Source organism: Pseudorasbora parva, chromosome 3 (genome assembly GCF_024679245.1).
Source record: "Pseudorasbora parva isolate DD20220531a chromosome 3, ASM2467924v1, whole genome shotgun sequence".
Taxonomy (NCBI): Eukaryota; Metazoa; Chordata; class Actinopteri; order Cypriniformes; family Gobionidae; genus Pseudorasbora; species Pseudorasbora parva.
Window position 1 is genome coordinate 21780352 of NC_090174.1, and position 18669 is coordinate 21799020.

General features: G+C 37.0%; 2 protein-coding genes across 3 annotated transcripts; one reads left to right on the top strand and one right to left on the bottom strand.

The window, feature by feature from the left end:
• Window positions 1-854: 854 nt before the first annotated feature.
• On the bottom strand, window positions 855-7449 carry LOC137071825 (flavin reductase (NADPH)-like). Of its 2 annotated transcripts, none has more exons than XM_067440027.1 (5): window positions 7341-7449; window positions 6703-6864; window positions 5659-5860; window positions 5380-5544; window positions 855-2640 (listed from the first exon to the last, which is right to left on the bottom strand). In XM_067440027.1, the coding sequence occupies exons 2-5, from the start codon at window positions 6835-6837 to the stop codon at window positions 2483-2485; spliced, it is 660 nt and encodes a 219-aa protein (XP_067296128.1). In that variant the 5' UTR covers window positions 6838-6864; window positions 7341-7449; the 3' UTR covers window positions 855-2482. The 2 variants fall into 2 exon arrangements, with proteins under 2 accessions (XP_067296128.1, XP_067296127.1); XM_067440026.1 differs by having other exon boundaries at window positions 6703-6867; window positions 7341-7432.
• Window positions 7450-8112: 663 nt separating this feature from the next.
• Window positions 8113-18389, top strand: LOC137071826 (N-acylethanolamine-hydrolyzing acid amidase-like). The gene is made up of 11 exons (XM_067440029.1): window positions 8113-8408; window positions 13679-13843; window positions 13958-14081; window positions 15134-15224; window positions 15300-15376; window positions 16184-16356; window positions 16525-16587; window positions 16709-16775; window positions 17039-17067; window positions 17641-17707; window positions 18082-18389. The coding sequence occupies exons 1-11, from the start codon at window positions 8230-8232 to the stop codon at window positions 18091-18093; spliced, it is 1047 nt and encodes a 348-aa protein (XP_067296130.1). The 5' UTR covers window positions 8113-8229; the 3' UTR covers window positions 18094-18389.
• Window positions 18390-18669: the final 280 nt, after the last annotated feature.

Sequence of the window (18669 nt, forward strand, 5' to 3'; positions counted from 1 at the left end):
ATAGTACAACATAGAACATGCCGACATGCATTCTCTGGGAAGGCTATAGTATAGACTCTCTGACATTGACAGTAGCCTTTCACCAAAGAAATGGTTTATTAAGAACAGTGCAACACTGCACTCATGTGGTCATGAGACACTCAGTCACTAGCCTAGAAATGTAGACGCACCCTAGCGGCAGCAAATTTAATTTGCCCGCAAGTGTCAAACATCTTGATGTGGGTCTGGCTTGTCAGGCTACTCAGTCACACTAGTTGCATAACAAATGTAATTATCTCTAGCAGACTTGATTTCTGTGTCTATGTTAAACTGACTGTTTCACCAAAGGTAAACGAGTATCAACAGTGGCTCTTTGAACAGTAAACAGCTGACTAGTGGTAGGATCTGTATCTGTAGGATCTGATCTGTCTCTCTCTCTCTCTCTCTATATATATATATATATATATATATATATATATATATATATATATATATAGAGAGAGAGAGAGAGAGAGAGAGAGAGAGAGAGAGAGAGAGAGAGAGAGAGAGAGAGAGAGAGAGAGAGAGAGAGAGAGAGAGAGAGAGACATTTTGACATTTTCATACATAGATCAAAGATAATAAATCACCTATGACTTTATGTTAAATTGCTGGTCTGCATCAGTCTGCTATAATATTTGAATATGTACCAATAAAGTCAAAATTTTAACCTGAACATCCAAGTATTCGTATAGATGTATAAAATTTGTATGATCAAAAATGTAAAATCTGCATGTGCACTGTATAAAATCAATAGAAATGGAATACGTCATTGAACATAAAATATGCACAAAATAAGAAAACAAAATGTAACAATCGATAAAAAGTACATAAAAATTACAGGTTTAGACAGTATTTAATAAAGTTAAGAACTGAATTTTGTCTAATACAAAGCAATTTTTATACCATTACAATGTTTATTTTGTATTATTATAAAATGGTGTTTTAAAGTATTATGGAAATCTTAATGACACAAGGACATAACAACAGCTCAGTTTTAATCATTGTTTGGGTTATCAAAGTTGGCTTAAAGGGGTGGTAAAACACGATTTCACTTTTCTAACTTTAGTGAGTGTGTAATGTTGCTGTTTCAGCATAAACAACATCTGCAAAGTTTAAAGCAAAGGGAGATGCTTTTAAAGAAATCACTTTCTAAGGACTACAGCAAATGGCCTGAAGGGAACAACAGACTTTTCCTCTAGCTTACATCAGCGGGTTCAATATTTACATAAACCCCACCTTCGAGAATATTAAATAAGGGGGGCGAGGCCATTTTTTATTTCTGTGGAGAAGAGTATGCTGGAGTGCACTAGGTGGTTAGCCAATCACAGCACACTGGGCTAGCGAACCAATCAGAGCCCATTGCATATTTTTGAGGGACTAACTTCATAGAACCTAGCCTAGAAATCTAGACGCACCCTAGCGGCAGCAAATTTAATTCTGCCCACGAGTGTCGTCTAGGAACTCTCAATACCCTTCTGAGCTGTATTACCCTCACTTTGGATGGGACATCGTGTATAGAGTCGGCAGGCGGGGCAATAATGACGACGGCCGAGTTGCGTTTGCGTGCTTCTGTTGTCTAGTAAACACAGAAACTGGCGAACAGCGGCGGTCTTTTGAATCAGCTTTGACTGCGATTCTGGAAGACTTGGAGTTAAGCTTTTCTCTGAGAAAAGAACAAAGAACGGCACTGAAGTCATTCTTAAAAAGGGAAGATGTGTTCGGAGTTTAGCCGACCGGATACGGCGAATGTTTAATCTATCAACAAGCTCTGTTTCACCTTCGTTGCTCTGGTTGGTGTAGCGCTATCCTATCGCGTGCAGAGGGAGTTTGAAAGACAACCGTTTATCCCGCCCCTCGGATTGAGCCCTGTCTATGGTGAGTTTCCAGACCAAACATCTTGATGTGGGTCTGGCTTGTCAGGCTACATAGAACCAGCAAACCATCAGATTTTTTACAAGGAGAGACAGAGCAGTGTACAATAAAGGCAAAATTTATGAAAAATAATGTTTTTTTTTTTTCAACGAAGCATGAACACGTTACAGTGTACCCCACAAACACAATCAAGGCATTGAAAGAATGTGTTTTCACCCCTTTAAAATATGAAGACAGGGACTGATATTAGTGTTTTGTGTTACACAGTAAATCAATATAAACAAATGCACATAAATGTCTGAAATTACTAATAACGATTATAAATTAATAGAAGTTGCATTGATAAAAAAAATATGGCTTTTCAGATGTAATTTCACAGTATGTTTGAGAAGGCAAGATATATTTAGGACTATATATAGAGAGAGAGTGACGGATGGATGGATGGATGGATGGATGGATGGATGGATGTTAAAAATGCTAAATATTTTACCCTTTTATATTAGATTATTAGCTCTTATTTGGTAAGTGAAATAATTGTAATGATATAAACAAAGTGTAACCAAAAAGTATAGCAAAGTATAACCAAAAACTCATTTGGTGATGATAGCAACAGCTTTCTTCATCCAAGCATTGTTATTGAGTAGAGAGAGCATGAAACGAGCCACATCTCCTCTTGACACAGACTGGCCGATTGGCAGACCATTTTCATCCGGGACATAATAACCTTCATGTGTGAGGAACTCATTGGCTTTGAAAACAATGAGAAAAATTACCACAAATTTAACAAAATACAAAAATGCAATTTGTGATGATCTAATAGCTTTGCAGCAAAGGCACAGTATTATTTGTCAATAAGCATTTTACCAGTGGTGGACAAACACAAGTAGTTATGTACTTGAGTAAAAGTACATATACCTTAAAATATTTAATATTACATTTCACAAAAGTACTTTTAAGTATTTTTTAATGTATCTGATAATTAAAAGCAGGGCTTTTAGGATCATAAACAACAATGAAGTTTTATCGTTCTGAACCTAACCGCTTATTTCCATTGTTTCATTGATATGTTTTTTTATTGTTCTGTTGAATATTTTAATTTGGAAGTCAACCATTTATGAATTCTAATAGTAGGCTACGTCCTAAGCAAATGGATGTTGATGCTTCCAACGTGAGTGAAATGCCCATACTTAGCTGTCAAGCTTTTGAATCTCAGGAGTTTTTCCGAGGATATTTTCAAACTATTTTAACAAATCAAAAACTGAAAAGTTGGGCGTGCAAAATTATTCGGCCCCCTTAACTTTGTAGCGCCACCTTTTGCTGCGATTACAGCTGTAAGCCACTTGGGTATGTCTCTATCAGTTTTGCACATTGAGAGACTGAAATTTTTGCCCATTCCTCCTTACAGAACAGCTCGAGCTCAGTGAGGTTGGATGGAGAGCATTTGTGAACAGCAGTTTTTAGTTCTTTTCACAGATTCTCGATTGGATTCAGGTCTGGACTTTGACTTGGCCATTCTAACACCTGGATATCCATTGTAGATTTTGCTTTATGTTTTGGATCATTGTCTTGTTGGAAGACAAATCTCCGTCCCAGTCTCAGGTCTTTTGCAGACTCCATCAGGTTTTCTTCCAGAATGGTCCTGTATTTGGCTCCATCCATCTTCTCATCAATTTTAACCATCTTCCCTGTCCCTGCTGAAGAAAGCAGGCCCAAACCATGATGCTGCCACCACCATGTTTGACAGTGGGGATGGTGTGTTTAGGGTGATGAGCTGTGTTGCTTTTACGCCAAACATAACGTTTTGCATTGTTGCCAAAAAGTTCGATTTTGGTTTCATCTGACCAGAGCACCTTCTTCCACATGTTTGGTGTGTCTCCCAGGTGGCTTGTGGCAAACTTTAAACAACACTTTTTATGGATATCTTTAAGAAATGGTTTTCTTCTTGCCACTCTTCCATAAAGGCCAGATTTGTGCAGTATACGACTGATTGTTGTCCTATGGACAGAGTCTCCCACCTCAGCTGTAGACCTCTGCAGTTCATCCAGAGTGATCATGGGCCTCTTGGCTGCATCTCTGATCAGTCTTCTCCTTGTATGAGCTGAAAGTTTAGAGGGACGGCCAGGTCTTGGTAGATTTGCAGTAGTCTGATACTCCTTCCATTTCAATATTATTGCTTGCACAGTGCTCCTTGGGATGTTTAAAGCTTGGGAAATCTTTTTGTATCTAAATCCGGCTTTAAACTTCTCCACAACAGTATCTCGGACCTGCCAGGTGTGTTCTTTGTTCTTCATGATGCTCTCTGCGCTTTAAACGGTCCTAAACCTCTGAGACTATCACAGTGCAGGTGCATACGGAGACTTGATTCCACACAGGTGGATTCTATTTATCATCATTAGTCATTTAGTCATTAGTCAATTCACAATTTTTCAGTTTTTGATTTGTTAAAAAAGTCTGAAATATCCAATAAATTTCATTCCACTTCATGATTGATTGTGTCCCACTTGTTGTTGATTCTTCACAAAAAATTACAGTTTTATATCTTTATGTTTGAAGCCTGAAATGTGGCAAAAGGTTGCAAAGTTCAAGGGGGCCGAATACTTTCACAAGGCACTGTATGTGTGTATATATATATATATATATATATATATATATATATATATATATATATATATATATATATATATATATATATATATATATATATATATATATATATAGTTTAGTTGAGTAAAGTGAAACCCCCATTCGTCAGTCACTGACGTTACTCAGAGTGACTGAACAAAAGGGAACCAGGGTTACATTTGTAACTTTATGAAAATGTGCACCTTGACTAAATGACTAAATCACTAAACTTCTGCCATGAATACACTTCTTGTATGATACATTTATTTTTAAGAAATTCTTAATTTTATATTTTAGAAAAATAAATATGGGTAATAGTCTGAAAACACATTTTTCTTTCCATACTCTGTTGTCTATACTTATCCAGACCTGGCAATTACCTAAATCAAATTCCATGTATAATTTCATGCATACTTGTATATACTCCTATTGCGAAGGAACCGTGTAGTTCAGAAACAACTAAACAGTCGTGGCATAAATATGATTTTCATTTACATATTTTGGAATAATCAACTTAATTTTCACATCATCAGTCGCATGCACACTCAAGCACAGAGGATCTCCTGTTGTTGGCTCATTTTGAGTCAGACTTGTGAATTCTGTGAATTGTTAACTGAAGACTCACTCTGACCAGATGATACTTCAGTTCAAAATAATGTGGAACGACATGTTTTTATGAAGTGAAGTAAAAGTTTCCCTAAATAAAAATACTCCAATAAAGTACAAATGTACTAAAGTACAGTAATGAAGTACTTTGTTCCCACTGCACTGTCCACCACTGCATTTTATCTGTTACAACAAGACAAGACATTTTAACTTATTATATTTTAATGTATGTTAAATTTGTTTTATTAATAAATCCCACCTGTTATTGGTGTATTCTTGAGGCCAGGGGGCCGGACAACAGTCCAGTTGATGTCGTCAGTCTGCTTAAGAAAGTTTTCCATTTCATACATGTTGTTCAGAACGCTTCTAATCATGGGAAGCAACATGAAGCGGATGAGAAAGGAAGAATTGGAGCCTGAATTAGCTGTGAATAGAGGCATAACAGTTCAATTACTATACCAGACAACTGATCAGACCAAAAATACTGTAGGTATAGAATCTTCAGTTTTATGTACCTGGAAATAATAACAGCACTTACGGTCAGTGTACCATGAGGTCATAGTGATGATCCGATTAACTTTGGCATCACGCATAGCATTTAATGCTGCCGTCATAGACTGGGTATAGCCAGTGATTCCATACAAAAATGAGATTGGAAAGCCAAGACAGGACAACACAGCATCCTGGCCTTTGAAATGTGGTTTCAGGCTGTCTTCAGAAAAAATGTCTCCTTCAACAACCTATCACATGAGGGCATACAATTAAACATGGTTATGAGGTTGCATGCTAGTTGTAGCTACAAAGTGGTCATTATAAATCTAAGAGAAAAATGTGCATCATCTTGAACACTTGAAGCATTATCTACACTGACATTTGGCATTGCTGTCTGGAAAACATAAAATACTTCCTGCACAAAAATGTGGGGCAAGCAAATCATGTGATGATATCAACCCATAAATGAAACACATTAAATTTTGACGCCACCCATGTGACTGTTATGCTAAATTTTCGTGTTCTTCAGTAATACTGCACAAATACTCATGGAAAATAAATATTTGCATGTAAGTCATGCATTACAGATGTATAAATTAGTGACTTATAAATCCTTACTTTTATTTAAATTATAAACTTCGAGTCCTTTCAGCATTTATCAATATGCAAATTTGAGTCAACTAGGTAAGAAAGGAAATAAAAAGCTGATGAATAACTCATACTATTGTACTTTATGCATTATAAATGTATGTTTTTATACATTTTTATACATGTATACATCCTTTCAAAATTTATAAATGTGCAAATTTGAGTCAACTAGGTAAGAAAGAAAATAAGAACTAATCAGACTCATATTATACTCATACTTTATATAAATACATTAAATAAATTTAGCCATGTCATTCATGATAAACTGAAGCTAAAATCCTTTTATAGTTACATTTGAGATTGTGATTTTGCTGTCCATTTCTTGACTTACGGTCACGGTTACGGACAAGCAGTAACTTAATGCCGTTTATCATTTAATCATGCCATTTAAAAAAGAATAACAATAATAACTTTGATCTTACATGTTCATTTTACTATTTACCTTGAGGTTCTCGTGTGTTACCGTCAGTTTTCCCGGGTTTCTGACGACGGCTGTGACGAAATGTCCTTGCTGAAGAGCCTGATTCACCAGCTGCTGTCCGGTTTGACCAGTCGCTCCAAGTACAGCAATCTTCATGTCTAATCAGGGCAAAACCTTTTATACCTGCTAAAAGAAAATGAGTAAAATTGCCAATGCTATAACACAGTCACGTGACATACATATTCGTTTACAACACGAAGGGCTAAAACATGCATAGGATAATTTGCGCAGGCGGTCGTAAAAAGCTATATTCTGCATGTGATATAACCTGCTTAACGTTACCAAACGTCCGGAAATTAAATTTATTATCGCAAGACTCCCCCGACAAGCACAACAGGCTCACATTAAAACTGAAAGTGTTTTAGCTGAATGAAATTATTTGTAAATCAGCTCGTGAGCATCACCAAATACAACACAAATTAATAAAAATTGATACCTGTCGTCAATGCAAAAAGGAAACAACACACCTCAATGACATAATATAAGCACTAAGTTACTTGCGGTGATGGTTGGCAACGTTGGTGTGCAAAGAGTGCAGTGTTCGTCAAATACAACATGAATAGCATAAAAACATATCAATAAATATATTCCAAACTCACTCTAAAATCGTTCCTGTTGATGGGTTTTGCAACGCGGCAGTAAACCCATGCATGCACTCCCTGCTGTCAAACAGCCTGATATAACTTTCACCCTTGTGGACTAGTGCGCATGCGCACGAGTAGTTCCAAACAAACCTATCCCGTTCCCGATCTCTGCGGAAGACAGTGGGCGTTTCTAAATTTGTGGGTGCTTTCAAACTGATGGGTGTTTATAAAGCACGCACTACTGTTGCGTTTTTTTTTGCTATTTGAGAAAATGGGGACACAAAAAGTACTTTGATTATAACATTTTCTTCAATATAAAAATTTGAATATTGAATATTTTCACACGTGAGCAGAAGTGTTTACCACCATAGGTTTACCACCGTCGCCAGGGAACTATATCGACCTTTGCCAGAAAGAAAGTGAAAAGCCACATAATATCACGTGCCCTCTCTGTGCATAATAAACGCGTTTCCTCAATCCGCGGCCAGAAATCTCAAATCAAAAATAAATACTGCGTTTCCTCAATGATTTAGAAATCTCAAGTCAAAAATGCACTAACATAAACAGTTCTCAAGAAGTGCTCTATCTGCTTTTCTTTTTTTGGGCGCATTAACACTGGTCGGTATAGAGAACATCAGAAAGTCATTTATAGATCAGTGATCTGGACACATTCATCGGACGAACGAATCTTCTTGATTAACAGAAATTCTTCACACCAAAGCGATGACCTTTATTATTGATTTCAAACAGTGGTGGTGGACGACACCACCCCCTTGTGGTTAATGTGTCACAACAATCACAGTTCCTTGTTTTCAAATACAGAAGTTGGGGAGTTTGAAGGACTCTTTGGTTTCGCTTATTCAAATGTCACCATCACAAAGACAATTATTGTTCAGCATTTACCATGAAGCTTCAGATTATTTGTCTATTTCTCGGCGTGACATTTATCTGCGTATCGACAGCTGAGTTCTCCCCTCCAGTGGTAAACATCAGTCTGGACGTTCCTGCGGATCAGCGATGGACTCCTCTGCTGAAACTCTATGACATTAATTTCTTGAGAAAAGCTGCGTCTGAAGTGATCGAGTAAGTATCAAATATACGCACGCGAGAAAAAAAAGTTGCTTTCGATGGTATACTCTTGCAATTTTGACAATATTTATGTTAGCCATAGATTATCACCATCTAAAAAATTGTACGCACAGTATTTGTAATCAATTAAATGTCAAATGCAAAGCTGAAAGTTACACGAATCACGTGGTAAAGTATGAGGCGCCACGTAGGATTTAAATCAAACTTCGCTTATCAATACATAACACACGTGCATATACACCTACATTACTCGCATATACATGTATACTATTGGATGTTCAAAATACATATATGAAATACACGTGCACACTAATATGAAATCCATACCAATACATATAATGTTGCTAATGAATGCATACACACTTGTGAATAACTTGCATATAAACTTGACGCACGCATAGACCTATAAATACTCGCATATACATATAAACTTCCATGCATATAGACCTATAAATACTCGCATACATATAAACTTCCATGCATATACCTATAAATACTCGTGTAAGACTGAAAAAACTAGTATATGCCGAAATGTCTGAATGAAGAACAAGGACTCTCTGAGAAAATAAAGGAAATTAACATCTGAACTGTCCCTCACACACCACTGGAGACGCAAGTCTCACCTCACTATCAGCTAATCTACATCTTTCCCTATATACCCCGTCTCCCCCAATTCCTTCCCTGTCTCATGCTGAGATCACCTGAAAATACACACAAAATCTCTATATTACAATGTCAATCCACACGATACAGTATTATATGTGTTTGATATCGTTTGAAATGTTTCAGTGCGACTGGTACAAATATCTCAACTCCACAGAAGTTAACCAAAAGATAATCAATGTTTTAAGAGTTTAAAGATATCTTGTCTTAGTTTGGTGGGTGTGGCTTTCAGCCATTTGGCCTTTGCATCAATACAAGTCTTGATCAATGCAAATTCCCATTGTGAGCTTGTGTTAACATTTGAAAGAGTTTGTGCATTTGTTTCTGGGTATTTAAGGAAATGTTACAAAGAGCTCAGGGCTTGACACTTTAAACCGGTCAGCCCGTAATGCTGGATGTCTCGAGATAGCCAGCATTATGTAGTTTTCAGAAGTCAGGTATACATTTCATTCTTTACTTCAGACTATTTGATGTTATATATGGATTACCTTTGAATTGACTATGTAATTGGCTTTATACATTTACCTGACTGTTAAATAAAATTGTTATACTTTGATTGATTCTGACTTGCTCTGAAATTATTCAGGTTGGGTATAATTTCAACAATGGGTTAAACGGAATAATTAAATGTGTAGTTAAACTATTAAAAATGAATGACCAAATAACCAATTGGCATTCTAACCCAAATTCTAAATTATCATTAAATGGAGTCAGATAACGAGGAATTGGAATAAAATCCCCTTTTCCCCGCTGAAAAGACGAACGCGCAGCGAACTTCACCCGCCGATCGTTAGCCTCCATTGGGACGATTTGGGCGGCCTTACACTCGCATACACATATAAACTTCCATGCATATACCTATAATACTCGCATACACATATAAACTTCCATGCATGTAGACCTATAAATACTCGCATATACATATAAACTTCCATGCATGTAGACCTATAAATACTCGCATATACTTCCATGCATATACCTATAAGTACTCGCATACACATATAAACGTCCATGCATATAGACCTATAAATACTCGCATATACATATAAACTTCCATGCATATACCTATAAATACTCGCATATACATATAAACTTCCATGCATATAGAACTATAAATACTCGCATATAAACTCGATGCGCGCATACACATCCATACAACGCGCACATACAAAATACGTGGATGCATGCTTTTTAGTTGTGTATAATATGTATATGCGAGTGATTTCATGTGGATGTGCGAGTGATTTCATATGTGGATGTGCGAGTGATTTCATATGTGGTTGTGCGTGAACTTTTCAGTGCAAACGGAAGGCATTTCAGTGTAAAAGGAAGCCATTTCAGTGTAAAAGGAAGTCATTTGTGTGTACACGGAAGTAACCTGCCTATATTTACCGCATTTACAACTTTGCAATCATGGAGAGGGATGCTACAACTGAAGCAATAGAATTTTGCGAAATGTGCGGCGGTTCGGTCAGTGTATATTTTGGCCATTCGATTTTCCTTATAGAAACGGGTATTCAAAAAAAAAACGGCTCCTTTTTCGTTTTTTCATTTTTTAAACAAAACGAAAAACAAGAATTCAGCATGATTTTTCCTTTTTTTGTTCAGAGGTAGAAAATGAATAAACAGCTTGAATATTCGATTTCTACACGTGGGCGGTAATTATACGCCCGTGTCGATCAAACTGCTCTTCCTCAGTTAAGCACAGCAGAATAAAAGTCCTGCACTGCAACAGCTGCACGGATTGTTAACGCATTTATTGCAGCTATATTTAATCTTTTATTAATCAAACAACCATAGCAAACAACCAGACTAATGAATGGCTCGACACATTCAGGGGCAGAACCTCAACCTAGACAGGGCTTTCTTCTGTGTAAAAATCCCCCCTGGGCCCGTTTAATACCGGGTTTCGGTACCCATCCAGGTCCTTGTAAATTTAAAATCCACTTATGGCTATGTAGTGTTGTACACAATGTTCCTCACATCTCCTGTAGACTTCTGTTTTGTTTGGATGGGCAACTCTCAAAATCTGTGTGTCAGATTTTCTCTGTCAAAACAGCGTGGAGAGAACCCACATTCTGTTCTTTGGAAGTTAACATGGCAAAGAAAATAACACACCATTTTGTTCGGTATCAATTAGGCTAATACTCAATATTGATGAAATAAACTCAAAAACAAAGGTAGCTTTTTTTACTTACATTTACTCAGTTCATATGGTGTCTATAATTTATTTCAGAGCTTTAAAATGTACTCAATTTTTTTAGTGTAAAAATGTTTCACCAAAAAAATTGAGTAAATCATAGTATAAGTTTTTAGAGTGTATAGCTGCTGCGTATTTCCTGAACTTTTAGCCTACATGCTGGTCTTCGCTTGATTGTTTGGCATGTTTGTATGCTTATTTAGTTTATTTAACCCGACGTAATTTAAGACTTATTTAAGACTATTAATTTAACTATTGTTCTCTGGTTGTCAGTTATCAGTTTTGTATTAGTGTTTAAAATATTAAATAACTTATTATATTAATTTATATCTTAATTAACTTTTTATTCTTTTTTTTTAAGACTGGGCAACCGGGGTGGACAGCTGTAATCCTGCCATACCCAGGCCTATGTGAATTTATACACAGAGGAAAGTCCTGTCTAGGCTCTTTCCCTGGGGGTATGGGTCGTGTCGAGCCATTCGTTAGTCTGGTTGTATGATTAATAAAAGATCAAATGTAGCTGCAATACACTCGTTAAGAAGCCATAGGCCTATACTGTAGCAGCACAGGACTTTTATTCTGCTGTGCTTAACTGAGGAAGAGCAGTTTGATCTTCGGCTGACCAATCAGCAGACACGGGCGTATAATTACCGCCCATGTGTAGAAATCGAATATTCAAGCTGTTTATTCATTTTCTACCTCTGAACGAAAAACGAAAAATCATGCTGAATTCTTGTTTTTCGTTTTGTTTAAAAAATGAAAAAACGAAAATGGAGCCGTTTTTTGTTTTTGAATACCCGTTTCTTTAAGGAAAATCGAATGGCCAAAATATACACTGACCACGGATAATTTGTTTTTTCCTTTTTGTCTTCCAAACGGAAAAACTAAGAAAGCATTCATTTATCATATATTCGACCCTCCCTATGAGAATAAACAAACCTCGAGTCGTTTTTTCCCCTCATATTTTTATTTTTGTTTTAATCACACTCTGTTCTAATCTGCCAAATGGGGGGGGGGGGGGGGGGGGAAATGGATAAACAGCTTGAATATTCGATCTCAACATGGGCGGGAACAAAACGCCCCTTTCCGCTGATTGGTCAACCAAAGATCAAGCCGCGCCTTCAGTTCTCCGCGCATTGCGCAACAGAATATATATATATCCTTGTACAGATTATTAACAGAGTTTAGTGCAACTACATTTAATCTTGTTCTCATCAAACAGCCAGACCAATAAAAGAGAGAATGTTGTAGTGAAGTGATCAGCAGTCCAATAAAAACAATGTTTTATTTTTTCTGCCAGCTAAATTTCTAACCAGATCATTGTGCGACTCGCAACATAAGGCGCACAGAGTAACCTAGTCAATTCGTGAATGAATCCGAGTCTTTGAACAAATCGGTTGAGTGACTCACCACTTACGCCATAAATAATGTAAACACATCTGGAAATTCTTCATTGCTTCTCTCAGTAGAAGGACTCTTGTACTTGCACCTTTTAAGTCCAGTAAAACTGTTTAGTACTGTAACTTAGGCTAAAGTTGCGTTCACAATTCAAATCATTTCAAAGCTGCATTACAGGCCATACTCTCATATGCTATTCCTTATGATTACGTTACGCTATGGAATTGCGATATGATATATGTTGATTAAACAAATGACCCAATGGCTGTGATCAAGTAATATTATTTTAAATATCAGATACAGACCTTTTCGTTAGGCTATATTAAAAAAAAAAAACTGCGAAAGAGAAATCAATGTGTAGTCCTGTGTGTGGTGCGATATACGGCCGTATGATTTCTGATTGTATGAAATAAGATGAATATGTGCAATGTCCTGGCATTACGACTGAGTGCTCATGTACGCAAGAGATTCAAATATTAGTACATTCATTCCAAGTGAGTGCAAGCAGTTCTTAAATAACGCGAATACAGTCGTTTTTTCTCTAGTGATTCGTATTTGTTATCATTGTACGCTCCTGAGCGTGACCTAAAACATGGCGGCGACTGCCCAGAATGCAACGCGCAGTGACGTTGATTCCCAGACTGCAAGTTATTCACAAGTGTGTATGCATTCATTACTAACATTATATGTATTGGAATGGATTTCATATTAGTGTGCACGTGTATTTCATATATGTATGCGAGTAATGTATAGGTGTATATGCACGTGTGTTATGTATGTATTGATAAGCGAAGTTTGATTTAAATCCTACGTGGCGCCTCATAGAATGGCGCTGCTGAGGGCTGACATTCAATTTCCCCCTCCCGAGTCCCCCGTTTAATTCTTATTCAACATTTCGTACCCACGTCGTTTCCTTTGATGATCTTCAGGGTAAAGTTTAGTCACGTTTGCCATATAATTCCAGATCCACAGAACATTCATTTTTAAACTCCCTGTCCTGCAGCTCGACTGTTCCCAAATGGGTTCATGTGGCCATTAAACCTGTAGTGGAGGCTCTGGAGAAATACATCCCACAGCCGTATGCTGGAGAAATACAGGGCATGGCATCATTCTATGGGACTGACATTTCGGATATCGTGCTACTGAATTTTGCATATGAAGTATCTGCGTAAGTACTGTATAGCTGTTGACTTTTTCTGCTCTTTTTAGTAAGACTTTTAAAGTTTTACTTTTTTAGTTGTCAACTTCTTTTCAACATTCATTGTACTTATGCTTTTTTCAGGTTTTGTACCAGTATTGTTACTCAGGATACAAAGGGCAATATATACCACGGCAGAAACCTGGACTATCCCCACGATGTGCTCAAAAATCTAACTGTAGACGTACTTTTCATGAAAAATGGAAAGGTATTATGGTGATTATTATTTTTTATTAACAAAGTTTGGGATTAACACGTTCAAAGTGTAATGTTGGCCTGTAGAGCTGTGCATGTAAACCTCACTCCTAGGTCTTTTTTGCATCCCACGCCAGAGACCTCAGTTTGAATCTAGCACAAAGTGGGTTGAGTAGGACTGGTTACATTTGGTGCTGTGACACGGATTGGAGGGAGGTGTAGTGTAGTGTAACGTAGGCCAGTAAGAGCTTTGCATGTAAACCTCACTCCACTGGCTTCAAAAGGCATGCCAGCAACTTACACTAAAGACTGCGGTCTTTAACTGTCTTGTTAGTACATCCGCCGCCCACGGTAATTAAAATCCTGCTCAGAGTGGGTCAAATAGGACCAGTTTCATTTGGTGCCGTGACCCGGATGGGAGAGCGGTTTAGGGAGGTTAGTGTAACATAGGCCAGTCAGAGCTGTGGGTGTAAATCTTACTCCCCTGGCCTCAAGAAACGTGTTAGCGACCGGCAATAGAATCTACGGTCTTTAGTGTGTCAGCCTCCCACGCCGGTTTGAATCCTGCTCATAGTGGGTCGAGTAAGACCAGTTAAATTTGGTGCCATGACCTGGATGAGATAGACATTTAGGCAGGTGAGTTTAACACAGGCCAGTGAGAACTGTGTGTGTAAGTTTCACTCCCCTGGCTTTAAAAGGCACACTAGCGACTGACACTAGAGGCTGAGGTCTCAGTAGTGCATCAGCTCCCATGCCAGAGATCAAATAGGTCGGTTCGAATAGGACTGGTTACAAAATCTATCCAATCAGCACGAGAGGAGGCCTATATACTGTATATACATAACCAACTAACGTATGTTCCTTGAGTTTTCCAGCATCCCTCCACCACCCCTACTCCTCACTTTCAATTGCTCCTATCCGAGCCAGGGATTTGGGAGAGTACTTCCGAGCTTGGTGCCCTCCCCTCGGACAGCACACCAAATACACATACTCTTTTAATCTGATTATTTCGTAAATGTGAACTCGTGAGTATTATATTCTTAAATTTGAAAATTATTTCTTCAGCTGGCATACAGAGGAACCACTTTTGCTGGTTATGTCGGACTGTGGACAGGACAGAGCCCCAACAAGTTTACAGTGTCTGGCAATGAACGCAGTAGGTTGATTTAATTTTAATTTTAAATGAGATCATCAATTTTGCACAGATTTTATTATGTCTGTATTCCCACAGATAAGGGACATTGGTGGGAGAATGTAATTTCCGCTGTTCTATTAAAAAGTTCTCCGGTTAGCTGGCTAGTACGAGAGGTGAGAGAACACATGTATATAACATTCAAAATACAAATCAGTATTGCAAATTGTGTTACATTTACTTACTGACTTTTTGAGTATTAAAGGGATACTCCGCCGTTTTTTCATTTTAAACTGTCATTCCCTAAACTAAAACAAGTTGATACATACCTCTCTCATCTGCTCGTCTGTGCGTGCACTTAATTGTTCTGACGGTGACATTTTGATATCACTTAGCTTAGCCCTTTAAGCCCAGTTAATTCACTATGGTATCAAACAGAGATCAATTTACAAGTTGCTTTGCGCAGTAAAAAGTCACGCCTGAAAAATCCTCCCTCACATCGTCCCTCCCCCCTATTGACAGAAATGAGAGAGGGAGGGGGAGATGTGAGGGAGGATTTTTCAGACGAGACTTTTTACTGCGCCAAATCGAAGTACACTCAAAAGTGCTATTCCGCCATAAAATATAGTTCTCCTTTTTAACCCACATAGAAAAGCTTCACGTTTTATTTTATGCCACCATACTTGATCGTTCAACTATTCATGGAATCTTTATTTAAATAGGGGAAATGTGGAGGTGTTTGGTCGCTTCTAACTTGATTTCTGTTTGGTACCTAATGAATGAACTGGGCTTAGTGGGCTAAGCTAAATGCTATCAGATCATCACCGCGCGTCAGAGCGATTAAGTGCACGCACTCAGACGAGAGAGGTATGTATCAAATCGTCTTAGTTAAGGGAATAACATATTTTAATATGAAAAACGGTGGAGTATCCCTTTAAGAGACTTTTGCATTGAATAAATCTGCTTTGTTTGATTTTCTTCAGACTCTTGAAGCAGCTGTGGATTTCCAGGATGCAGTAATGAGGCTGGCCAAGGTACCGATCATCACAGATGTTTATTACATTTTGGGTGGTGTTCGTGCTAGTGAGGGTGTGGTCATCACCAGAGACAGGGGAGGATCAGCTGACATCTGGCCCCTGGATCCAATTTATGGAAAGTAAGCACCAATCATCATTCTTAAATGATATAAAAATGTTACAATGAAAGGCAAACGTGATGACGATGCTACAATAGGATTCCTTTTGAACATTCTGTTACAGTGCTAGTGTTTTCCTTAAAGTGTTTACATTACTAAACCTGTGATTTTAACTGTTGTTTATTTCAGCTGGTATAGAGTTGAAACAAATTATGACCACTGGCTACCCGCCCCTAAACGAGATGACCGCAGGCAAGGAGACAATACATTTTTATCAACAGCATGAGAGCATAAATGAGGGATCATTTACTGAACTGAACAAATTAATGAATGTTTCTCACATTTCCTGGTTTTTTTTTTCTTCTTTTTTTAGAGACGTGGCAATGAAAGCATTAAATGCCACTGGTCAAAACCATATTACTATGGATTCTCTGTATAAGGTATATGAACAAATTAATTTTGGCTGCCTATTATTGTCATAGTTTATGGCATTTATTTCTGCTCTACAGTACATTTTTAATGTACCATAAAATGTGCTAGTATAGAGTTTTCAGTATGCAAGTAGATGCATTCAATCATAAGCAATTTCTGCATTTGGATATCAAAAAGATATCCAAGATGAGATTTGTGTTTGTGCACTTTTATTATATAATTTATTGAAAATATTGTTGATTCAGTAACCATGTCATTTTCACATTTACAGGTTTTATCCGTGAATCCCGTATGTAATGGGTAAGGACAGTTATGCATTTTTCACCTATCACATGATATTCTATGGTTATGTAATGACCTCAAGTAGAATTCTCATTTCTCATATGTGGTAACCAGTAGTAAAAAATATACTTAATACTTCCCAATGGAGGTTATCAATATTAGGATTTAACAACGCTATGCCGAATTTAGGCATCATCCTGAAGGACACAGTGACAGAAACAAGTCTTGTGAAGCCTCTGCCTTTTCAAAAAGCTTCAAAGACACTTATTGTTTCAGCCACTCTGTAAATCAGAACAGTCCAAGCATTGAAATCTGTTGAACTCTCACCCTCTTTCATGTCCAGATTCTAAACTCATCTTGCTTTACTGACTTTATTTATCATTTTTAGCTCCATCTGTTACACTGTGCAGACTGAATGAGCTGCATAGACATGTGCTGAAATCGACCAAACATTTATGGACAACGCCTTTTATAAATAAAAGAGCAATAATACATTTGGAACATTGGTGTATTATTGGTTTAAGTGCTTGTGTCTTCAGCTCACTTTTGGTAATAAAGCGTTTTTTAATATGAGTATGTTCTTCCTTTCAGTATCACTGTTTATACAACCGTCATGAGTGCCGCCACACCTGAGAAGTATACAACAGTTGTCAGAGATGTAAGAACAAGACATAACACTAACCAATTCCTCTTTAAAACATTTACATAAACTATATTCTGCTCCTGATTCACTCTACTTATGTTACCATCATCATGTTTTATGGTTTCATTTGAGGAAGTCTTGTTGGCTGGTTTAGTTTTTTTGTTGGATGAAACATAATTTCTATCAAAATGTAAGAGGTTGTATAGCTTCTCTAAAATCATTTTGACATTAAGGGAATTTTGCAACACTCAGTTGACTTCAGTCTTTTGCAATGAGGATCGCAAGAATTGGAGTGAATAACTGGGTCTCATGTCTTTTCTCTGTGTTCGAAACTAAACTGTTAGCTGTCTTTTTAAATATAGTTAATGGTCTTTCCTTTCTGTTCACAGATGTGTGTGTGATGGAATCAGCCATAATTCAGCTTAATTCTGATCTACCCCAAGAAATTATGCTTTTCATGCGTTTTTACAATGGAAATAATTTTTCACAATGGAGTAATTTTTAAATATTTTAAAAAGTAGGACTGCATGATATTGGAAAAAACTGACTGCATTATTGTTTTGCAATTATAATATAGCTGATTGCGATACAAAAACATACAATACGTTTCATCAGATGATTGAATGAAAGAATGAATCATTCTAGAATGATTGTGGTAATTGTGCTTCTGCATACATTAAATAAACGGAGAAATAACTTGAGTGTCATGACTTGATTTAAAAAAAAAATTGGTCACACTTTACAAGAGCTCAAATATCTTTCTACTTGAGTTTTCATAGGCATAGGCATTCCTACTGTTTTGACTCAGTTGATTCAGTTTAACTATAAAATAATAATTATGTTTTTAATAATAATAATGCATGTTATTATTTTTATTTTGTTTATTATTAAATACAAATATTTAAATGTACTATTGTATTATCAAATCTAAATATTTAATTTCATATTTAAATCAAAAATATGAAAAAAATTACTGT